Source organism: Aplysia californica, unplaced genomic scaffold (genome assembly GCF_000002075.1).
Source record: "Aplysia californica isolate F4 #8 unplaced genomic scaffold, AplCal3.0 scaffold00116, whole genome shotgun sequence".
NCBI classification, from domain to species: Eukaryota; Metazoa; Mollusca; class Gastropoda; order Aplysiida; family Aplysiidae; genus Aplysia; species Aplysia californica.
The window spans coordinates 1,110,236-1,134,382 of NW_004797386.1; the positions used below are offsets into that span (position 1 = coordinate 1,110,236).

At 41.7% G+C, this 24,147-nt stretch overlaps 1 protein-coding gene across 1 annotated transcript in view; it reads right to left on the reverse strand.

Moving 5' to 3' along the window:
* Positions 1 to 7,521: 7,521 nt before the first annotated feature.
* Positions 7,522 to 24,147, reverse strand: part of LOC101862026 (vezatin) — a 24,783-nt gene continuing 8,157 nt past the window's right edge. Inside the window, exons 7-15 of the mRNA XM_005095878.3 lie at positions 23,487 to 23,636; positions 21,465 to 21,588; positions 21,034 to 21,118; positions 19,254 to 19,533; positions 17,487 to 17,722; positions 16,648 to 16,760; positions 14,792 to 14,866; positions 11,802 to 13,016; positions 7,522 to 7,671 (exon numbers count right to left, since the gene is read on the reverse strand). Coding sequence (XP_005095935.1) covers positions 11,811 to 13,016; positions 14,792 to 14,866; positions 16,648 to 16,760; positions 17,487 to 17,722; positions 19,254 to 19,533; positions 21,034 to 21,118; positions 21,465 to 21,588; positions 23,487 to 23,636 — 2,269 coding nt within the window. The 3' untranslated portion in view covers positions 7,522 to 7,671; positions 11,802 to 11,810. The remainder of the gene's footprint in view (positions 7,672 to 11,801; positions 13,017 to 14,791; positions 14,867 to 16,647; positions 16,761 to 17,486; positions 17,723 to 19,253; positions 19,534 to 21,033; positions 21,119 to 21,464; positions 21,589 to 23,486; positions 23,637 to 24,147) is intronic.

A 24,147-nucleotide genomic window follows, 5' to 3' on the forward strand; every position in this document is an offset into this window, starting at 1 on the left:
GGTTTTTGTTTGTGTGGGATTTTTCGTTTGTTTTTGTTGTTTTGTTTGTTTGTTTTGTTTTGTCTTTGTTTTGTTTTTTTTGTTTTTTTTGGGGGGGTTGTGTTTGTTTGTTTGTTGTTGTTGTTGTTGTTGTTGTTTCTTTTTTTTTGGGGGGGAGGGGGAGTTCTTAAATCTCTTCACTACTGGATAGACGTAGATAATAATATACTCTCTTATGTTTCTATTACTGCTGAGTCAAGTGTCTCAATACATATATATTATACTAGATCTATTTAGGACCTTCCAAAAGAAAGAAGTGAACAACCTAAAGAGTCAAAACATGTAGGTCGAGGTCAGCGTGTTTACAACTATTTTTTCATTGTCTTTATTGCAAAAATGGGCCTAAAAGTTAAAATCTCGCACTCTGTAAGATAAGATTTTCATCACAGAATCCAAATCTGGAGTCAAAAATACAATTTAAAGCAATTTTTATTTAAATGAATTACAGCTTTCAACATCCTGACTGTGGTATTTTTAGAATTTCCGCCCCTAGACCGCAGAATGACGATTTGCAGAGAGCAATTTTACTGCAGCGGTACTATATAGATCTAGTACAATATTGAGACACTAGATTCAGAACTTGAGCAGGCAAGATGGAAGAACTTCGAAGAAGCAGTAATTGCAGCGGTGTAGAAGAGACCTGCACTTTTTGATAAATCACAAAACAATTACTCAAACAGAAATTACGTCAACAAGCAGTAGGTAGACATTGCTAAAGAAGTTGGAGTGGAAAGAAAAAATTAAAGTTTCATTGTTGTTGTTTTTTTTATCACGAGGTAGAAAGGAATGTGAAGTCAGGACGTTTGTGTAATCAACTCAAACTTCCCCTCCCCAAAACGGAGAGTTGAAAACGTGGGGAAACGTGAAGCCAGTGCGTTTGAGGCCCTATTGGGGGAGGGGGGGGGGCTTCGCTGTTGCACACAGAGGGCTCGAGTTCGATTCCTGAGTGGAGAGAAGTTTTATCGAGTATCTCGGCGGTCTTTCTGCCCGGATGTATCCCTCTCAGTCTCAGCCCAGTTTGGCCCGGACAGGCTGGGTAGAGGCCTGTCCACCTCTTGAATGACCTAAATTGTGTTGATGAGGGCGTACGCCTACAACCTACAGTTTAACGATATCCGTACACCCTGGGGTCAGTTTGTACCCCCGGGGTTGTATTCTTCACATTTTAGAATACTTCTAGTACGAAGATCTCTTTGAAACTTTCAGTATTTCTAAAAAAAATTCATTTTGACCGACTGCTATGCAAAGAGTAAATTTCCTTTTTGGAAAGTGGTGGCACAGAGTTTTCCACATCGTATGGATACGATAGTTGTATTCTTCACATTTTAGAATACTTCTAGCTCGAAGATCTCTTTGAAACTTTCATCAGTATTTCTCAAAAAGTCATTTTAACAGACTACTATGCAAAGCGTACGGATCGGATTAACGAGTAAATTTCCTCTTTGGAAAGTGGTGGTACGGAGTTCCCCATGTCGTATGGATATGATAGTAAAACACGACGTACGGATAGGGTTAAAAACACATTGTAAGTCAATGGGTGTATAAGAACATAAAAATAAAAGTTCTTTTCTTGTCCTGTCGTTTACGAACTTTAACTAACTTCTCTAAGATCTGGATCCAGGGTGTGAAGGATACCCTGAGAACATTCAATATCCCACCCAGCCAGGCCATCAAACTTGCTAGAGACAGGAAGCTCTTTCTCCCCTCGACGCCCTAAATGGTACAAGAGGACGGATAAAATATAGTAAAGTGAGTCCTAGAGGTACAAGAGGACGGATAGAGTAAAGCAAAGTGAGTCCTAGAGGTACGAGAGGACGGGTAAAGTAAAGTAAGTCCTAGAGGTACGAGAGGACGGGTAAAGTAAAGTAAAGTAAGTCCTAGAGGTACGAGAGGACGGGTAAAGTAAAGTAAAGTAAGTAAATAACTTCTCATCAATTTCTTCCCTCCAGAACACCTACATCGAGGGAGGGTTCGGCGAGGTGCTGCCCCAGCTGGTGTTCGGAGCCTCGGGAATCATCGGCGGTCTGCTCACTCTCTTACTTCCGGAAACGAGGAACCGGAAATTGCCGGAAACCATCGCAGATGTCAAAAATTTTCACATCTCCTAAGTTCTTGATTCTTACCCCCCCCCCCCCCCCCCCCCCCCCCCCAAAAAAAAGGCTCTTCTTTCTGTGAGTTGAATTGGTCGCTTTTAAGGACAAGCGGGCTTACCCTGATTTCAGGGCTTTCCAAAAATCTTGACCTACATCAAAAGTGGGCATTGCTCTACCTATAGGAGAGGTTTGGTTTCATTTGTGTGTATATTTGTTTGGTTATAAAGAGAGCCCTCCTTGGTTGTTTTTTTTAAAGAAACTGAACAGGGGGCAAAAACTTTACCTTCGATTTTCTCAAAACAGCATTTTTCGGGATAGCCCCCTTGTGCTTAAAGGCGACCAATTTAGAACGAAACAACCGTCAAAACAGTCACAACTTGCTTTGGTGTGTTCGGATTTCATTTGGGCCTCATTTGAACCACAGATGAAAACATTTATTGTACCATCAAAAGTTCAGAAATTGTCCTTGTTGATCCAGTCGAAAATTCTTTCTTACTTCTTTGCTGCTCATCTCTGTCTGCCTTTACTATAGAGCGGTCAAAAATTTGTGGCGCGACTTATTGCCAAATATCTCCTCAACTATCAAACATAATTTCTCCAGCTTTAGCACAGTGATTTGTATCAATTTGTCTTTACAGATCAATGTTTTTTATAAACACCTGTTAGCTCTATTCTATCAGATTTCTTAATAAATACTAACAAAAAATCCCAGCAGGTGGTTTCTACTGATTTTAAAAGGTTTACAGCTGGGACAATATCGCTTTTAAAAGCAAGTCTGTCATTTTTTTTCTAATCGCGAGATTATCTTTATTGAACGCATGTTTTGGGAACTTTTAGTGCAAAAAGTGTGCACTACAAAATTAATTTCTTGAAACTGGTTTTGCCCCTTAAAAAGGGTTATAGGTAAGCTGTGACGTAGGGCATATGCGTAAGCAAAATGTGCGTGAGAATCGGGAAGTGCTGTGAACATTTCCATTCTCCGCGTATAGAGATTTGCAGTATTTTATATAAATTTTTTTTTTTTTTTTTTTTTTTTTTAATGTAGCCTCTATCGTTGTGGAAAATATGATTAAGGTAAGACAAATTAATACAAGCTGCGGTGCAAAGTATGGATGACAATGATTCAGCAGTTAAAAAGATATTTGAGGATAAGTTACGCCACGAATTTTTGAATGCACTATAGAGAACAATTATATTCATAATTAATATACAGGTCAGCCCGCCTTACATAAATGAGACTTTGAGGCAGTCCATTTGTTTGTCGCGGATTTTGATTCCGTTTAATTTTCTCTTTGTTTTATTTGTGTGCACTTCGATCGCATTTGATAATATTATTATGTACTTATTCTATTGTAATATGTACGAAAGGCCTTAAATTTAAAATTAGCAATTTTGGGTGTGAGTGTGGATTTTTTAATTTTTTTTTTTTTTTTTTTTTGGGGGGGGGGGGATTTTCGGGTGTGTTTTTTTTTAATTTGTATTATTCAGTAGGCCTGTCATGTTTGAGCTTTTATCTCTTTACAATTTATTCAGTTGATAGAGGTCTGTAAGTGTCTACTATCCGTTGTAGTTATTGTATTTGTATTTGATTTGTTGTCTCACGTTGTCATGTACTGTATTTATTATACAGGTTTTCTGTTTACAATGTTTTAAAGGAGCCATTTACTGGACAGTTCGCTCGGTCGTCTTTGCATTACAATCTCCAAAAAAAACTTTGAACAAAGAAAGTTTAGCCAAGAGACAGAAAATCATCCACCAATGTATTTGAGAATAGTTCTTTTTTACTTTTGATTTCAACGAAAACGGAGTAAAACGCAGATTTCAGCAAATTCTGTAAAACCAGTCAAATTGTTTGTATTAAAAAACAAAGATGCAAAGGTGGCCACGTTATTGGGTCCTTGGTTATTTTTTTAGAGACCAACTACTATCGGGTGTTAGGGTTTCGGTTAGTCAAGAATGCTTTTTTTTTAAGCATCATTTAAATAATTATGTTGATTTTGTTGATTTTCCCTCTTTCCATCCGTCTTTGTTTTACCTTCTGTGTAACTTCAGAAAAGGGCCTCAAGCTCCTTCTGTTTCTGTGCATGGGTGGTTGGCGGATGCTCCGGTGTGGTTTGCTTCTTCTTTCCTATGAAACCTCTATCGTCTTTATACCCCCTTCTTCTTTTTTTATGTTTGTTACTCTTGTAACACCTCTAATCTTCTGGCGCTCATATGTCCTTATGCAGTTGCGAGCGCCGTAAAACCTCAACTAAAACTAAAACTGTTTCTGTGACTGTGCAGCGCCACCTGAGAGCCTTTTCCCCAGATGTACACAACTTCACCCTAACATTACACATTAAACATTCTTTCGTTTTCTGTAAACTATTATTATTATTATTATTATTATTATTATTATTATTATTATTATTATTATATTACATGTATGCAGTTGAAATATTGGTAACTATACCAGTCGTACTTCTATTTAGCTTATTCTGACAGCTCAGTAAAAGATTCTCTCGTAATAATTCATAATAAATTTAAGCTCCCAGACTCGCAACCGTAAGGTCGTGGGTTCGAATTCCGCCAGGGGCTCGACATTGTGTCCTTGGGAAAGGCACTTTACACGAATTTTCCCTCACTTCACCCAGGTGGGAATGGGTACCCGGCCATAGACAGTGAAAGATCTTGTCAGTTTGTTAGTGTATGAGCACTTTTCATCTGCTTGCACTGTATGCTTCCCAGGAAGCTGAGAATGTTTCTGAGTGTTCTATGGTCTGTTGGGGTAATAATAATAATAATAATAATAATAATAATAATAATAATAATAATAATAATAATAATTAGTGTGCAAAGCGCATAGAGTTTGCTGTCGAGCGAGGATATGCGCTATATAAATGCCATTTAATTTATTTTATTATTAATATTATGTCAGTACATGTATTCTGAATGGCGTATGGCGGAGTCTATCACAAAGCAGTCCACTTGAAGACTCAAATTCTCCGCTTTGTTGTAAATTTGTAAAGTTCCTTCCATTTCTGCTGTTGATGATTTTCTTACTTTTCGTTTTGTTCTGTTCTCTACTTTACTGCCGACCTACTTTTTGATTGGTCCCTCCACCAAAAAGAAATATAAATAAATATATAAGAATAAACAACGAACAAAACGAACCATAAATGTTCACATGTCCCATTCCAGTGTTAAATAAAACCAGATTTGTATCAGACTTGGTCAACACACGTTTTGTTACATGTACTGTAAACTAATTTAAGAAAGCTAGAGGGGGCTCTCGTGGCCTAGAGGTTAAGGTGTTGGCCTCTCATTCAAAGGTCCCGGGTTCGATTCCGGGTAGCCACCAAAAAATTTTCTTCTCTAAAATTGTCTCCTTTCACATCCTTTCCTGATCTCTAACAATGTTCTGTTGTCTGCTTTCATTTCCACTTTCTGCCCCACCCCCTCATCTCCTTTGCCCCCTCCTCTGGGCTCCTGACTCTTTCTGCAGCCTTTCTACTGCTACTCCTTGGCTCCTCCTAACTGCTGTCTTTCTGGCACACCCCTGATCTTCTGGTAGGAAAGATCTACACCTAGCCTTCTCGGACAAGGGCGAAAAATCTCGGAGGGCCCGTGTGCAAGTTGCACACGTTAAAGATCCCTTGGTGGTCTAAAATCGATAAGAGTAGGCTTCGGCCGCCACCCGGGCAAAATTCAAAATTTTCTACCAACGAAAAAGTATTAGGTGTGTCCCGCGCGCTCATATGACCTTATGCAGTTGCGAGCGCCGTAAAACCCTATACTAAACAAACAAACAAACAAACAGGAAAGCTAGATCTAGATCTACCGATAATTTCTTTGGACACAGAATGCAGAAAGAAGCATACTGAGAATATTTTAACAACCGGCAAGTTTGATGGAAAGAGATGCAGAGGCAGACAGGGGGAAAAGATACTGAACAAGATGACAACATGGCTGGGAGCAGCAAGAACAACAGACACCATTGCTGCAACGCGAGACAGAGTGAAGTGGAGGTCCATGATCGCCCACGCCAGACGGCAAGGTACCGGATGATGATCGTAAGATCTACCTAACCAACAGGATATAATGTTTGTCCAACAGGTTTTTGCTGTTTTGTTTGGGGAAAATGTCTGGTGTGTGACTGACAGTTACTGACACTGACAGTTGAGTCTAGGTCTCCTCGAGGAGCGAGGCACGGGGAGCCTTTTTCTGTCCCCGCCGTTTTATGCACCCTGCATAATTTAGCAAAATGTAATTATTTTTTGCATAATTTATGATTATTTTCCTTTACATTCTTTGTTAAAATTAACAGAATCGCATAATTTCTCACCTTTTGGCTCAGTTTGCATAACTTCACAATGTTTTTGCATAAAACGGCGGGGACAGAAATGTTGTGTACATTCTCAAAGGAAGTAGTGTTTTCTCCTCTTGATCCATTTTCAATTTTTTAAATATGTTTTTGTTAGTGTTTTACGGCGCTCGCAACTGCATAGGGTCATATGAGCGCGCGGGACACATTAAACTTTTTCAGTTGGTATGAAATTTTGAATTTTGCCCAGGTGGCGGCCTAAGCCTACTCTTATCGATTTTAGACCACCAAGGGATCTTTAACGTGTGCAACTTGCACACGGGCCCTCCGAGATTTTTCGCCCTTGTCCGAGAAGATCTGAGGTGTGGCTGAAAGACAGCAGTAAGAAGGAGCCAAGGAGTAGCGGTAGAAAGACTGCAGAAAGAGTCAGGAGCCCAGAGGAGGGGGCAAAGGAGTTGAGGGGGTGGGGGTAGAAAGTGGAGACGAAAGCAAACGATAAAACACTGCTAAAGAGCAGGAAAGGGGGTGAAATGAGACATTTTTAGAGAAAAAAAATTTTCCCGTCGCTACCCGGATTCGAACCCGGGACCTTTGAATGAGAGGCAAACACTTTAACCAGTAGGCCACGAGAGCCCCCTTCTATCTTTGTTTCATTATTCTTCTTTTTCCCTGCTATCTCCATTGTTTGCTTTTCCATTTCTGACTGTTGCTGTCTGCAACAGAACCCTTCCATGCATAATGTCTGACAGCACAAAAGTAAAAGGGGGACTCTCGTGGCCTAGAGGTTAAGGTGTTCGCTTGTCCTTTTTTAATTTTTTAACTTTTTTTTTTGGGGGGGGGGGGTTACCATGAGACTTCAGGGGTTTTTTTTGTAGTTTTACGGCACTTGCAACACAATAAGGTCATATAAGTGCCGAAGATTAGAAGTGTTACAAGAGAGCAACAAACACAAAAAAGAAGGAGGGGAGATAAAGACAATAGATCATGTTTGATAGGAAAGAAGGAGCAAACCACACCAGAGCACCCGCCAACCACCCACTTACCAAGAAAGAAAAAAAATATATATAATTAAGAATGGATCTCTATGGCATTGTATTTTTATTGCACTGGTAAATAGTACATATAGGTCATTCAGTGTTCACAGGTGTGGCATTAATAATTAACAAAACAGAAATAACAGAAACAACGTCACAGATCTTTCAGACCATCCATCATCGTCACGGAGTGCCGCCAGATCTGAAACAGGTTGGGGAGGGGGGGTGGAGGGTGTTTGCCTCACACTGACAAAACAAAAGCTGCTCGCACACTTCAGCTGTGTCAAATTAACATTCACGAACAATCGCTCTGTTGTGAATATTTTAACCCTATCCGTACGCCCTGGGTTCATTTTGTATCCCCGGGGTTGTATTCTTCACATGTTAGAATACTTCTAGTTCTTGTACGAAGATCTCTTTAAAACTTTCTGTATTTCTAAAAAAAAAAAAAATCGTTTTGACAGACTGCTATGCAACGGGTCGGATTAACGGGTAAATTTCCTCTTTGGAAAGTGGTGGCACAGAGTTCCCCATGACATATGGATACGATAGTAAAACATGACGTACGGATAGGGTTAACATTCATGAACAATCGCTCTGTTGTGAATATTTTAAACACCTAACAGAAAGACATCATGAACGAATGAACACCTGGCACATGTAACTATTGTAACTTGCTCGCTCAGCAGAGAATGTAGGCCATTCACTTTCCCTCTCTTCAAAAAGCAACACACACAACCAAGCATTTTTACCATGAGCTTCCTCTAGCTAATTCAGCAGTTTTAGCACATACCACAAGTTTTTCATGATAAAAAAACTAGTTATGCGTGGTAATTATGACCACTCCTTCACACCCTGAAGGCTTTGTTCATTGGGCATGGCCACCATCATTGAGGAGAGGTGGGGGGGAGATGGGTGATGGGTGGGTGGCAGGTTTGGGAACCTCCACGGACACAGAGAGATAAATAACAGATGAAATTGCACAAGTTTGTCCCCCGTCGTTTTATGCAAGAAAAATTCTGAAATTATACAAACTGAGCCCGAAAATGTGAAATTATGCGATTCTGTCAATTCTAACAAAGAATGATAGCGCGCTCATACAACCTTGCGCAGTTGCGAGCGCCGTAAAACCCTATACTAAACTAAAAGAATGATAAAGGAAAATAATCAGAAATCATGCAAAAAAATTATCAAATTTGGCTAAATTATGTGGGGTGTATAAAACCCTGAGGACAGACAAGTCGGCCACCCACCATAGAGGGAAAATGTTATTGTCTTGGACAGGTGGACGTTTTGGACAGTGACATTATGATAAATTGGTCGTTTTTCTGCCCCTTGGTTTCATGCACTCCGCATAATTTAGCCAAATTTGATCATTTTTTGCATAATTTCTGATTATTTTACTTTAACATTCTTTGTCAAAATTATCAGAATCGCATAATTTCACATTTTTGGGCTCAGTTTGCATAATTTCAGAATTTTTTTTTTCCTAAAACGACGGGGACAGGCCTTTAAGGACAAGCGGGCTAACCCAGATTTCGGGGTTTTCCAAAAACCTTGACCTACACCAAAAGCGGGCATTGGCCTACGGTACCTATAGAAGTTTGGTTTCATTGGTGTGTATTTTTGTTTGGTCATAGAGGAAACTCTCCTTGTCTTTTTTTAAAGAAAATGAATAAGGGGCAAAAATTTTACCTTCGATTTTCTCAAAACAGCATTTTTCGGGATAGCCCCCTTGTGCTTAAAGTTAAAGGGACCAATTATGCGAGCAGGTGAGAGGCAAGTGGTCGTTTCTATAGAGAGATAATTGTCTCAGTTAGTTTTAAAAGGTTTTATGGCGCTCGCAACTGAATAAGGTCATATGAGCGCCAGAAGATTAGAGGTGTTACAAGAGAGTAACAAACATAAAAAAGGAGGGGAGATAAGAACGATGGTGTTTGATAGTAAAGAAGAAGAAAACCACACCAGAGCACCCGCCAACCACCCACTGGTGATTGTCTTGCACAGGTGGCCATTAGTCGAGCAGGGTTGACTCTACATTAAGTCATTAAATGTTAATGCTGGAGCGCTGATTTGCAACTGGCATCCGACCTATGGACATAAGTATTTAATAACCTAAACAAAAATTAAAAATTATTTTTCTTTTTAACTTTAAGGGTTTCATCATCATCATCATTGCCTTTCTCACCCTGGATCAGGATATAGGCCACGGACAAACACTTTCTCACCCTGGATCAGGATATAGGCCACAGACAAACACTTTCTCACCCTGGATCAGGGTATAGGCCACGGACAAACACTTTCTCACCCTGGATCAGGGTATAGGCCACGGACAAACACTTTCTCACCCTGGATCAGGGTATAGGCCACGGACAAACACTTTCTCACCCTGGATCAGGGTATATAGGCCACAGACAAACACTTTCTCACACTGGATCAGGATATAGGCCACAGACAAACACTTTCCACCTTTCCCTATCCTGGGCTTGATGTCACTCCATGTCTTCATACTTTTCTGTACACCCATTTCCGTGAATCTTGTAGTAAGAGTTTTACGGCACTTGCTACACAATAAGGTCAAATAAGTGCAAAAGAACAGATGTGTTACAAGAGAGTAACATACACGAAAAAGATGGAGGAGAGATAAGGACGATAGATTTAGGATAGGAAAGAAGGAGCAAACCACGCCAGAGCACCCGCCAACCACACACAAACCTAAACAGTGCCAATTGAGGTATAAAACAAATAACTTCATCAAAAAACAAAAAAACTTATCCTCATACACGATATATATACATAGGCCTAATAAATAAAGTCTATATATGAGTGCTACAATGTTTTGTTCTCAAAGTGAAGTTCAAATCTCTACAGGATACAGTTCAGGTCATTTTGTATGAACTTTGCACTCTGCACCCCATCAAGAGATTAGGAACATGGGGTTAAACACTTTGGGGGGGAAAAAACCCCTGAAAAATTGAGACCCAAATCGGATTAGAATCCAGAACCCGTGCATTTTTCTGTCCCCGTGGTTTTATGCACCCCGCATAATTTAGCAAAATTTGATCATTTTTTGCATAATTTCTGATTATTTTCCTTTATCATTCTTTATTAAAATTGACAGAATCGCATAATTTCACATTTTTGGGCTCAGTTTGCACAATTTCAGAATTTTTTTTGCATAAAACCGCGGGGACCGATTCTTTTCAAGTCCACAACATGACAGTGTGGCTGGACTCCACACTCATCAACAATAACAATCTCGTAGAACGAAAAACCCAGAGCTTTTTTAGTTTTCGTAAGTGTTTTAAGCCACTTGCAACACAATAAGGCCATGTATAAGTGCCGAAGATTCGAAGTGTTGCAAGAGAGTAACAAGCATAAAAAAGAAGGAGGGGAGATAAGGAAGATAGATGTTCGATAGGAAAGAAGGAGCAAACCACACCAGAGCACCCGCCAGCCACCCACAAACCCAGAGCAACGACCAAAGTCGTATTGCAAACAGAAACAATGGAAATTGTCCTAGGTGGCCACAATATGGAGGTGGGGAGAAGGAGGGGAATTGAGGAGTGGGAAAGACGTCATTAATACAAACGATTGTTTATGACAGGTGGCTGTTAAGAGGGAGGGGGGGAGGAGGAGGGGAATTGAGGAGTGGGAAAGACGTCATTAATACAAACGATTGTTTATGACAGGTGGCTGTTAAGAGGGAGGGGAGGGGGGGGGGGGGGGGGGGATTGAGGAGTGAGAAGACGTCATTAATACAAACGATTGTTTATGACAGGTGGCTGATAAGAGGGGGGGGGGGAGGGATTGAGGAGTGGGAAGGGGTCATTAAAACAAATGTGTCACGGCATGCTGGAATCAGGGGCTCCTCAGATGTGGGGCATATAGATCTAGGGTTATTTGTATCATTTTAAAGCCTGTTCATTTGTCTTGCTTTGGGTGAAATATCAGTCTATGTTGAATAGAAGTCAGGATATTTGCGCTTGAAAGAGGTGGAGGTCGCCTTCTTTCAGCGGTAAAATTAGCGAGAAAATAACCGCCAAAGTTTGGTAATTCTAATAGCTTGAGAGTCCTTGAAAACTGAAAATTTAGTTTTCGTACCTTTAATCAACGTTTTTCAGTAAAATGAACACGCAAATGTGTTTTTAAATGGAAAGAAAAGGCGTTGAGCCAAAAAACTAAATTATAAAAATTTGTCCGAAAGCCAGAAAAAAAAAGAAAAAAAGCCAGTTCCTTTGACTTCATTGTTTTGACGAGCGCCGGATTTCACCACGATGCCTCTCAAATGATTGTCTACGAGAGATGGCTGTTACAGCAGGTTCTACTGACATGTGGTCGTCAGCTCAGATCTTCCTCAGAGGAAGAATCTCCAAAAGTTTCTTCGTTGGAGGTATTCTGCAGGAGGCGAGCCCTGCTGGCGGCCATTGCTGCAAGACTAGAGGTGAAGGACAAGGAGGAGGAGGGGAAGAACGTCGGCCGCTCTGCGTCCCCGCCACCACCACCGGTCCGCTGTACCACGTTGTCTCCCACACTAGTCTCGTCTGGACCAGAAGTCTCGTCACGATACGAGGGAGACTTCGCATCATCACCGTCTGAGCAAAGGCGGTCTAGTATGGACGGATGGCTATCCGTAATCTTATCACCCGTAACAGAACGCGAGAAGCTACCACTACCACACTCATTCGCACTCACAGCAGTCACAGCCTCCAGCTGCCCAACAACCTCTTTCACTTCCTCCTCGCTCCCTTCAGCGACAACATTTTTAGATTTTCTTTTTCTGGGAATCGGACGTTTTTGGGTTGGTTGCACAAATTCTCGAACACGAGTCAAGTCAGTAAGAAGATCACCCTCCTCATTTTCGTCAACCGCAGACAAAAAGACGAGAGAACTGTCAGTATTGTCGTGACCAGATTTGCTCGACTGAACACCTGTTGAACTTTCACCATCACTCGAGCGACAAACATTATTTTCTGAAATTTCACCCCTCGAATCAGCTGATTCGCCCAGTATCTTTTCACCATTGCAAACTTTTTCAGTCACAATTTGTCCAGACTCCGCACTGCAATGTGGGTTCAGCGAAGGACGTGTACCCGATTCACCATCACATCTCTCGGCACCCTGACTGACTCGATCAACGACTTCCGCTCTCATCATTTCTCCGTGTTCCGCATCAGCACAATCACCGTCACCAACAACGCAATCACTGTCATCAATGCTATTATCGACACTATCATCGTCGCTTCCACCACTCACTCCCAACCCTCCCGCTGCCCCAGATTCCTTGAACCTCGACCCATAAGCCGACGAAGACATATAGAAATCTCCCGTCTTCTCGTTATTGCACACAACATTTTGGAGGTCTGATGACCTCTGACCTTCTATGCCGGGAGCGTCGTGACCTTGAGCGTGTGCTTTCTCCCGACCTCTGAACCTGGCTAAGGCCCTCTCCTCTCGCAGCTGCTGCTCCTTGGCCTTCTCTCCGACCACCGTCTCCAGCTCCTTCCGCAGACTCTTGGCCATCTCACGGAACATTTTCAGTTTTGCCTTGAGGGAGAGAAAAAGAAGAAACTTTACAATCTAACATATATTGTACTAGCTGGGCGCCCTTTCCATGAAAGCAATGATCGGTGCTTTAATATCAACTAAAAGTCATTGGCCTACTATATTTACACTCTACTGGACATATATTGTACTAGCTGGGCCCCCTTTCGATGAAAGGAATGATCGGTGCTTTAATATCAACTAAAAGTCATTGGCCTACTATATTTACACTCTACTGGACATATATTGTACTAGCTGGGCCCCCTTTCCATGAAAGGAATGATCGGTGCTTTAATATCAACTAAAAGTCATTGGCCTACTATATTTACACTCTACTGGAATGGGGCAATAAATCTTGAGAGATGCAAAAAATTAGAAGGTCTAGATCTATAATCTATACTCTCAAAACAAAATGCGCCTCGCGAAATATCACTTCCAGATTTTCTAAAATTACAGAGACAGAAGCGTCGGCCTATAAAAGCGATCGGCGAAATAAAGAAATTTAGCTTTTTGCAGCAAAACTGTCTCAAAACTGAAAAAAACAAGGGCGTCATGATCTGGAGAATATTTTAAAGAATCTTTTGGCGAAAACCGCATATCGATCGATGAAGCCATTAAAAAGCCTTTTGAATAGCAAAATTCGGCCACCACAAATAGATAATAGATTTGTGAAAGCTCTTCACTTTGGCCGCCTAAAACTTCGGAACCACTTAACTTTCGAATTTGAAAAAATTAACGGAGGTTCAGAATCATTTAAAGGGTGCACAGTTTTACTGAGGAGTCTGAAGTCACTGTAGTTAACTTTCAGTTTTTCATTAGTTTCATTTACATCTAAACTTGCAAAAGTCCGTCTTCTAAGACACCATTGTAAACAAGTGAGGCTTCCGTTCACAAAAAGTGCGGGCACTGATCCCACACTTATTTGACGATCCATTCTTTTGAGTCCGTTCACCAAACGGGGTACCCAGCTTGTCAAACATATAATGTAAACAAATCTGACAGTGCAGATAGAAAGGAAAAAGAACAAACACTTGAATCAACGCAGAAAAACATTTTTAGTTTTAGTTTAAGCAAGTTTTATGGCACTTTTTTAGTTGGGTTTTTTTGGTAAGAGTTTTATGGCACTTGCAACACAAAAAGGTCATATAAGAGCCGAAGATTAGAGGTGTTACAAGAGAGTAACAAACATAAAAAAGAAGGAGTAGACAGATGTTTGATAGGAAAGAAGGAGCAAACAACACCAGAGTACCCGCCAACCATCCGCACCTCACAAACTGACAGGCAATCGTCTGTCCCCGTGGTTTCATGAACCCCGCATAATTTAGCAAAATTTGATCATTTTTTGCATAATTTCTGATTATTTTCCTTTATCATTCTTTGTTAAAATTAACAGAATCGCATAATTTCACATTTTTGGGCTCATTTTGCATAAATTCAGAATTTTTTTGCCTAAAACCGCGGGGACGGAATTGTAGAAAGACGCAGACAGAGAATCGCAGAAAGACGCGGACAGAGAATTGTAGAAAGACACTGACAGAGAATTGTAGAAAGACACTGACAGACAGTCGTAGAAAGACGCTAACAGACAATCGTAGAAAGACACGGACAGACAGTCGTAGAAAGACGCGGACAGAGAATTGTAGAAAGACGCTGACAGACAATCATAGAAAGACGCGGACATACAGTCGTAGAAAGACGCGGACAGAGAATTGTAGAAAGATGCTGACAGTCGTAGAAAGATGCTGACAGACAGTCCATTCAGCTCCCACACTCCTTACCCTGTCCTCATCTGTATATCTGGCAGGTCCTGAGTCTCGACTCTCCTCACCACAATCTGTGACTCCTTCAAAAACCTGATAACAGGAAGACAAACACATACATGGGTGTCAACTCGAATCTCAGAATTTTTAAAAAGGAGGAACTTTCCGCATGATCGCGACAGACGACCATTTTCGCAAGACACTCATTATTAATATTATACTATTTAAACCCAGAATACTGAAATAAAAAACCACCAATTTATCAAAGCAAGGTTATTTCATACTAATTTGAGGGTTTGGAAGATAATTTCAAGTAAAAGAATCACTTACCAAATACTTACAATCTTGATTATGTACAGAAAGTGGTGGTTTAGCGGAGGAAATGGCGGTAGCGGAAATCGGCTAAATAGCGGAATATTGAGACCCATGCACATAACATGTAACTCTCATTAGAGAAGCTTTACGCCACCATCAACACTAATTAGAGCATTCAAACCTACCAACCTTAACCCTATCCGTACGCCCTGGGGTCATTTTGTACCCCCGGTGTTGGATTCTACACATTTTAGAATACTTCAAGTACAAAGATCTCTTCGAAACTTTCAGTATTTCTCGAAAATCATTTTGACAGACTGCTATGCAAAGCATACGGATCAGATTAACGAGTAAACTTCCTCTTTGGAAAGTGGTGGCACAGAGTTCCCCGCGTCATATGGATACGAAAGTAAAACACGACATACAGATAGGGTTAAACAGACAGGTTTTCAGTTTTAAGTAAAAAGAAGCGAAAAGAAACAATAACGGTCATTTCGTATAACAGGGAAAAAGTAGAACCACTTACATAAACCCTTTATCTCTGGGGGGGGGGGGTAAACTCACCATGCCATGGCACTCTTTTGGTACAAAATCTAAAGGTGACATATATATACATCACCTAGCAGGTGAGTAAATCAAAGTAAATGAACCTGTTTTGTTAGCTGTTCATCTCCTGAAAGAATTCCAGGTAAAAGAGATCTGTTTGTTTCTGCAAGTGCAGAGAACTAATTTAACGCCGAAGTCGTCGTAACTGAATGTGTCTGAGCCGCTGCTAGCAGCTCACTAGCACAGCACTGCCGTGCCAAAGGCAGACCAATGTAAAAGTAAAGTTGTTCCCGCATCCGATCCAGACACTGGGGATTGCCTTGTTAGTGAGACAACTTCCTGGGCCTTCGGCATATTGCGATAGGGTGACCGACGTATCTGCACAACATTTTTGCATCTTCGTTTAAATGGACGCCTATACCCATTCTGCACCTTGTGTCTAAGGCAGGAAGACATATCTGCACTATAAATAGGATATTTCACTACGGTAAACAGACGTAACTGAAGGGCCAAGCCCATATTTCCAAAGGCAATGCGATGTAACTCAAAAATCATAAAAAGTGCAGATACGTCGCTCTGCCTTGGTACAGCAGAGCAGTTCCGACAACGAGCTGCCGGGAATGGCTCGCCTGAGAAGGAGTTCAAATTAATTGATTACAACACTGATGCAAAAATTTTATTCCCAGTCATGATATCTCCCCATCATTCATACGAAAGACAGTACATAACAAGATAATTCACTCAGCCAAAAAATTGTCCGTGGAAGTCAGCGCATTGCTTCAGATGACGCTGCAGTCTTTATTTTGAAGCTCTCTTTCGTTTCTCCACGAGAAGAATAGGAATAGCACAGTTTGTTCGTTTCGCTTTTATTGTTTTTTACACAAGTAGGGTAACTGTTCGCAAAGTCCGCGCTTTTTCAAAGAGGGCGACACCGGATTTTGAGGACACTTTTTTAATTGGCTCAAAGAGAGGAGTGAACTATCTTGTTACGTTCAATCTTTGGTCATATCTACCTCGTCCTCAATGACAGGATCTTCACTTGGGATGTGCACGGGCGGGACAGCAGGCTGCTGGGCTGTGGCTGGGGACACTGCTTTCACCGTCACCACACCGGGCGTCGTCGCAGCTGGGGAGACAGGCAAATCAAACACTGCAAGTGATCATCTTTGGACGAAGAACACAACACACTGGACTCCAACAACACAGATAGTTTGAGTAAGTGTTTTGTGGCACTTGCAACACAATGAGATCATATGAGCGCCAGAAGATTAGAGGTATTACAAGAGAGTAACAAACATAAAAAAGAAGGAGGGGAGATAAGGACAATAGATGTTTGATAGAAAAGAAGGAGAAAACCACACCAGAGCACCCGCCAAAAACCCTGATTCCCCGTTCAGACTTCTCTGATGACATCCACCCATTGGCACTCATATAACCTTATGTGGCTGCGAGCGCCGTAAAACTTTTACTAAAACTAAACTAACTAAACCACCCATGCACTCATATGACCTTATGCAGTTGCGAGCGCCGTAAAACCTTACTAAAACTAAATCTTCAGCACTCATATGACCTTTTGCAGTTGCAAGCACCATAAAACCTCTTCTTAAACTAAACTAAACCACCCCTTGGCGCTCATATGACCTTATGTAGTTGCGAGCGCCGTAAAAACCTCTTCTTAAACTAAACTAAACCACCCCTATGCGCTCATATGACCTTATGTAGTTGCGAGCGCCGTAAAAACCTCTTCTTAAACTAAACTAAACCACCCCTTTGCGCTCATATGACCTTATGTAGTTGCGAGCGCCGTAAAAACCTCTACTAAATCAAAAAAACTAAAGACTCCATTTCTTACCCTTGTCCTCCTTCTGCTGCAGCCTCCTCACACTCTCCTGGTGACACTCCAGACACGAGTCCAGTCCGACCTTGACCTGTCGCAGGACGTCCTCCCACGACTCCGCCTCCTCTCTGCCGATGACGGGCGGGGGCACACCCACGTTCACGTCCATCTTCCTCTGACCGTCGCTCGTACCCGTAGAGCTCACTTGAGACTCTAGCTTCCCCTCCAGTGCCACAGTCAGCTCTCTAGTGCTAAACACACAGGAAGAATAATGAGAATGATAATAATTATTATTATTATAATTATAATAATATAATAATCAAATTAATAATAATAACAAACAACAACAATAAAAATTATTATTACTATTATTATTATTATTATCATTATTGTTATATAATAGTTTTAATAATAATAATAATAATAATAATATTAATAATAATAATAATAATGATAATAATAATACAGTAGTCTCCGCCTAAGATCCCACCTCTTACGATCCCGGTTCGCTTAAGATCCCGCTGTTTTAAGAAAACAGAATTTTTACTATACAAAAGTCACCCCTAAGATCCCGCTCTGATTTTCTCTGAAGGTCTACATTCGGCTAAGATCCCGCATTTCAGATCATAATTTGCGGAACAAAAACCCGGGTGGGACAGCCGATCAACCAAGAGTGAAAAGTTGAGATCAATAAACTGTCCGTCGCGTCAAAGATCAGCCACTATCGTGAATGTGATCACATACACGTTGTAAAACTCGATGAAGCGATACAATGTTTGCCCCCCCGAAGGGATCACACCGGGGTGTGAACTGACCGACACGTTTGTTTTCCCCGAACATCACACTAACACCTGAGCTCTCCCCCTAAACTTACATCACTCGCTGGATGGGTAAGGCCTACATGTTCGCTCCAGGTGGGATCACATTGAACTGTGAACTCTTCCCTGACCATTGCAGAAGTTGTCTCTACTCCCGAATTTGGAGACAGACTGAATTTTAATTGGTGTGTTCACAACGTAATGGTGTGTAATGACAAAGGCGGTTGGGGGTGGGGGGGGGGGGGTGGGGGACTCCGTCAGAGATGGAAAACTATAAATTTTCGACAGGTAAAGGGGAGGGGCAACTGGATAAGCGTAGATCTTGAGACTCAAGATAGGATAATAAGTGAAAATGGCACGCCTCATGTCACTGTGCACCGTGATAGGTCATCAAGGTTAACCACTCTTTGCACGCCATACGTCATAAACCCACCAAGGGGTCACGTCAGTTCATTTTAGAGTGGAGGGAGACCATTTTACCGATTGTGAGCCTTAACATGGGTCACCATAGATTCTTCCCCGGGTTCATCGGTTAAGATCCCGGTTCGCCTAAGATCCCGCATTTCCTTGCTCCCGAGCATCAGGATCTTAGGCGGAGACTACTGTAGTCGTAATAATATTCAGAGTCACAGTCAGCTACCTAGTGCTAAACACACAGGAAGTCCAAGGATTCGTTGTACTACTTATAATAATAATAATACATCCCCGAGTTAGTTGTACTAATAATAATAATAATAATAATAATAATGATGATGATAATAACAAACAATAATAATAATAGATAGTATTTGTATAGCGCAAATCCCCACTCAACAGCAAATTCTATGCACTGCACAATCTATTCTATTAGCAGACCTGAAAGCATTCCGTGTCACCGACACTTGCTGGACATTACTTGAGTCTGAACTCACAGCTCACTTAGCCACTGGAGCCCCCCAAAAAGGTATGAAGTGACAGCTCTTACATCTGAAGGACGGACTGCAGATGTAGGTCAAGGCTGTGGACGCAGGTGTACAGACTCTCCACCTGGCTTGCCGGCTGCTTCTTCTTCTTCTTCTCACTCCTTCTGTCTTCTTCTTCCTCCTCCTTCAGCTGTCCGTCGTCCGACAACTGGACGCCGGGGCCTGGATTGTGCACGGCGCGGAGCAGAGAGTAGCAGGAGGCGAGAGAAGATTTGAGCGAGTCCACGACCGGCAGCAGACTTTTCACCGGCTCCACCGTCACAGCGAACGGGTTGAAAGAATCTGAGGATAGTTTAGTTTTTGTTAAGTAGGGGAAATAATTAGACCCGCTCATAGTTCATTCCCTTAGCAGGACATTGGCTATTAAGTTGTTCCCCTTTATAGAAACAATTCCATGTTTGTTTATTATGTCACTTTCATTATCATAATATGTCATGTTTGTACTTTATATCTTTGCCAACAATTAGGCTGGTGTTGTATTATTCTATGTGAGAATGACTGAGACGTGTGAGTGTCAATTATTAATGAAGGCATGTATTCTGTAACATGGAAATAATCTAACCTGATGTGTAGATATTGATCCTTTTACATATTGATCATAAATATATTGATCAGTTATGTTTGACCCAAGATGAGACTCCTGTGTTTCTATTTGAAACTCAAGTTTGCTGATCATAACAGATTTAGTAGAGGTTTTACAGCGCTCGCAACTGCATAAGGTCACCAAGGGGTGGATGTCAACAGAGAAGTCCTTACAGGGAATCAGGCTTACTCTACTCACCTCTCTAGCTTCAACAACACAAAGTCTGCTTCGACTATCAAAGCACCCCGAAAATAGCAGGTCACAAGAGAGTGACAAACACACAAAAGAAGTAGAGGAAAATGACGATAGTATGGGTTAGGAAAGAAAAAGCAGTAGTTCCCTATTGTAGTTCAGGCACAGTTATGAGCATGACATTATTGGATCAGCCCATTTACAATTCTACTGTGCATTAGAACAAGAAAGGTCCCCCCTTTGGGAATAGCCTAAAGACACTTCAGTCAGTAGCACTGCCCCCTGGGGTGAGGGTGTCATTTTTAAAAATTGAACACTACAGGGGATAGAAAAACTAGTGGCGTCTTCTTCTGTCTTACCTACCAGAAGATCAGGGGTGTGGCTGAAAGACAGCAGTTAGAAGGAGCAAACGAGTAGCAATACAAAGGCTGCAGAAAAAGTCTGGAGCCCAGAGTAGGGGGCAAAGGAGATGAAGGGGTGGGTGCAGAAAGAGGAGACGAAAGCAGACGACAGAATATTGCTAGAGAGCAGGAAAGGAGGTAAAAGGAGACAAGTTTAGAGAAAAAAAAATTTCCGTCGCTATCCAGATTCAAACCCAGGACCTTTGAAGGAGAAGCCAACACCTTAACCTCTAGGCCACGAGAGGCCCCCTTTTCATTGTTTAACCCCATTTGTACGCCCTGGGGTCATTTTGTACCCGTGAGGTTGCATTCTTCACATTTTAGAATACTTCTTGTACGAAGATCTCTTTGAAACTTTCAGTATTTCTCAAAAAATCATTTTGACAGACTCATATGCAAAGCGTACGGATCGGTTAATGAGTAAATTTCCTCTTTGAACGTTGTGGCACAGAGTTCCCCACGTCGCATGGATACGATAGTAAAACAAGACATACGGATAGGGTATAAAAAAGGGGATACGACAATAAAACACTGAGGTCGCCAAAGGGTGGTCGTCTTCCAGTTTTGACTGTACCGTATTCGACAATACACAACTTTGGCTGTTACCTTCTTCCAGACTGTCCTGATGGTAGCACAGGGCGACTCTGCACATGAGCCCCGAGAGGAACATTCCCAGCAGGTCCACCGAAGCCTGGCAGAAGAGACACGCACAGTACACGACGTGAGTGGGTGGTTGGTGGGTGCTCTGGTGAGGTTTACTCTAAAACCAACACTTTTTCCAAGAATTTTGCCAATTTCCCAAAATTCCAAGAGTTTTTCATGTCTTGGAAAATAAAAGCAAAATTCCACAAAGAGTTTTCCAGTTTCCCAAGACCCGTACGAACCCTGCACACAAATCACAACACTTGCTACGTACTTTAATGACCCCCCGGGATGGAAATTTTGCTCTTAATTATGACAAACTGGGTAGGAACCAATAACAAACAAATACTGAAAACCCACAAACTGGCATACTAAACACAACACTCACTACGTACTTTAATGGCCCCCGGGGTGAGATCTTCGGCCGCCGTGGCCGTCTGTGAGCCGACCTCTGTGTGGTACAAGTCCATCAGCCCGCCAAGGGGGTTGAACTTTGACACTGCAGACGTCCCGGATACACTCGGCTACGTCAAGAAAAACACTTGTTTTGTTTTAGTAAGAGTTTTACGGCACTCGCAACACAATAAGGACATATAAGTGTAGAAGAATAGAGGTGTTACAAGAGAGTAACAAACACAAAAAAGAAGTTTTAGTTTTAGTAGAGGTTTTACGGCACTCGCAACACAATAAAGTCATATAAGTGCCGAAGATTAGAGGTGTTAGAAGAGAGTAACAAACAAAAAAAGAAGGAGGGGAGATAAGGACGATAGATGTTTGGTAGGAAAGAAGGAGCAAACCACACCAGAGCACCCGTGAACCACCCACGAAAAATACTTGTACATAGTTGTCAACTTTTCAAAATTGAAAAACAGACTCTCTGTTTGTTTTAGAAAGGTTTTACGGCGCTCGCACCTGCATCAGGTCATATGATCATATGAGCGCCAAGGGGTGGATGTCAACAGAGAAGCCCAAACTGGGAATCAGACTTACTCTGCTCACCTTTCTAGCTTCAACAGCACAAAGTCTGCTTCGACTATTAAGGCACCCCGGAAATAGCAGTTCACAAGAGAGTGACAAACATACAAAAGAAGTAGAGGATAGATGACGATAGTAAGGATGAGGAAAGAAAAAGCAGCAGTTCCCCCTATGCTGTTTCTGCACAGTATGAGCATGGCATTGACACTGCACATCAGAGCTACCCTTCTCCATCCGAGGCCTAAAATAGACAACACACTCTATGAAACATTACAGCAACTGCAGCAAACTTGCACTTATCACAACATAGCATTGGACAGAAGGGCGAGAGCCCAGCTGTTGCTGGATCGATAACAACAACAACAACAGCAACAACAACAACAACAGCAACAACAACCTAGTCAAGAATTTGGCCTAGTATTTCATAGCAAATTCATTCAGTTCACAATCACAGCTTTCGGGATAATTGTTTGCTTTAAAAGCACAACCGGATTTTCACATATGTTCGTACATTTGTTTGCCTAAAGAGAAGCATATCAAACTTTTTTGGGTTTTTTTGTTTAGTAGAGCTTTTACGGCGATCATAACAGCATACAATCATATGAGCGCCAAGGGGTGGATGTCGACAGAGAAATCTTAACATGGAATCAGGCTTACTTTGCTAACCTCTCTAACCTCAACAGCACAAAGCCTGTTTCGACTTTCCTGGCACCCTGGAAATAGCGGGTGACAAGAGTGAGATAAACATGCAAAGAAGTAGAGGAAAGTGACGATAAAAAGGATTAGGAAAGAAAAAGCAGCAGTTCCCTGTTGTAGTTCAGGCACAGTTATGAGCATGACATTGTAGAATCAGCCCATTTACAATTCTACTGTGCATAAGAACGAGAAATATCCCCCCTTTGGGAATGGCCTAAAGACACTTCAGTCAGTGGCACTGCCCCGGCGGGAAGCATATCAAAATAACAATGGTCATTTTGTGCTCGGAAAGAGTAAGACTGACAAACAAAAATAGCAGGGGGAAAGAAAAAAAGTCTTGGACAATTTCAACAGTACTTAAACTTTTGAAAAAATGTCACAAATGTTTAACACCGTTTCAACACAAACTTTCCTTCGGCACTTGTATGACCTTATTGCATTGCAAGTGCTGTAAAACTCTTACTAAAACTAAAAACTTCCCTACTAAGATGAAGAAAACAAGTCGGTGGTGTGCGGGCACTCTGATGTGGTTTGCTTCTTCTATCCTATCAAACATCTATCGTCCTTATCACACCTTCTTCTTTTTTATGTTTGTTACTCTCTTGTAACACCTCTTATCTTCTGGCGCTCATAAGACCTTGTGCAGTTGCGAGCACCATAAAACCTCTACTAAAAAAAAATTTATTTTTTTTTAATTTAAAAAAGAAGAAAACAAGACTATCTGTGACTGTCAAAGGAAAGGATACTCTCTGGTCATGCGACGAACCACGTCCCCGACGCCCGCCGACAGTCCCTGATTCCCTACCACAATTAGGTCACGTAGCTCCGGGCACAGCTGATCCACGACGCACTTGTCGCTGCGCTCAAATCTAGCCATCAGGTGACGCTGGCTGGCTCTGCAAACAGAATTTTCTAGAATGTTCTCAGTGCATCACAATATAGCATACTTTAAGGTATCAGATAAAAGGGGGGGGATAGGAATAAAAGGAGAGGAGGAGGGGGGGAAATAAAGATGGAAAGAGAGAAAGAAAGAAAGAAAGATGGACAGGGAAAGAAAAATAAAGGAGGAGAAGGAGGAGGAGGAGGAGGAGGAGGAGGAGGAGGAAGAGGAGGAGGAGGAGGACGATGATGATGCGTTATGTAATGGTTGCGATACTGATTATATGGAGGGGAAGGAAGCGTTGAAGGGAAAGGGAGTTGGTGCGAAGACGACAAGGCTGATGTTGAAGTTGACTGCTTGAGCATCGCTGAATAAGACAAAGATTGGTTTCTGAGCTGACTTCTTAGTTATTCTCTTTACCTTTAGTGGGGGTTGCCAGAAAAAAAAGAGAAATGAATGTGTTGGATGATTGTTCCAACCGTTTTAAAATATGGGATATTGCACGCCCTCGTCGACACAATTAAAAT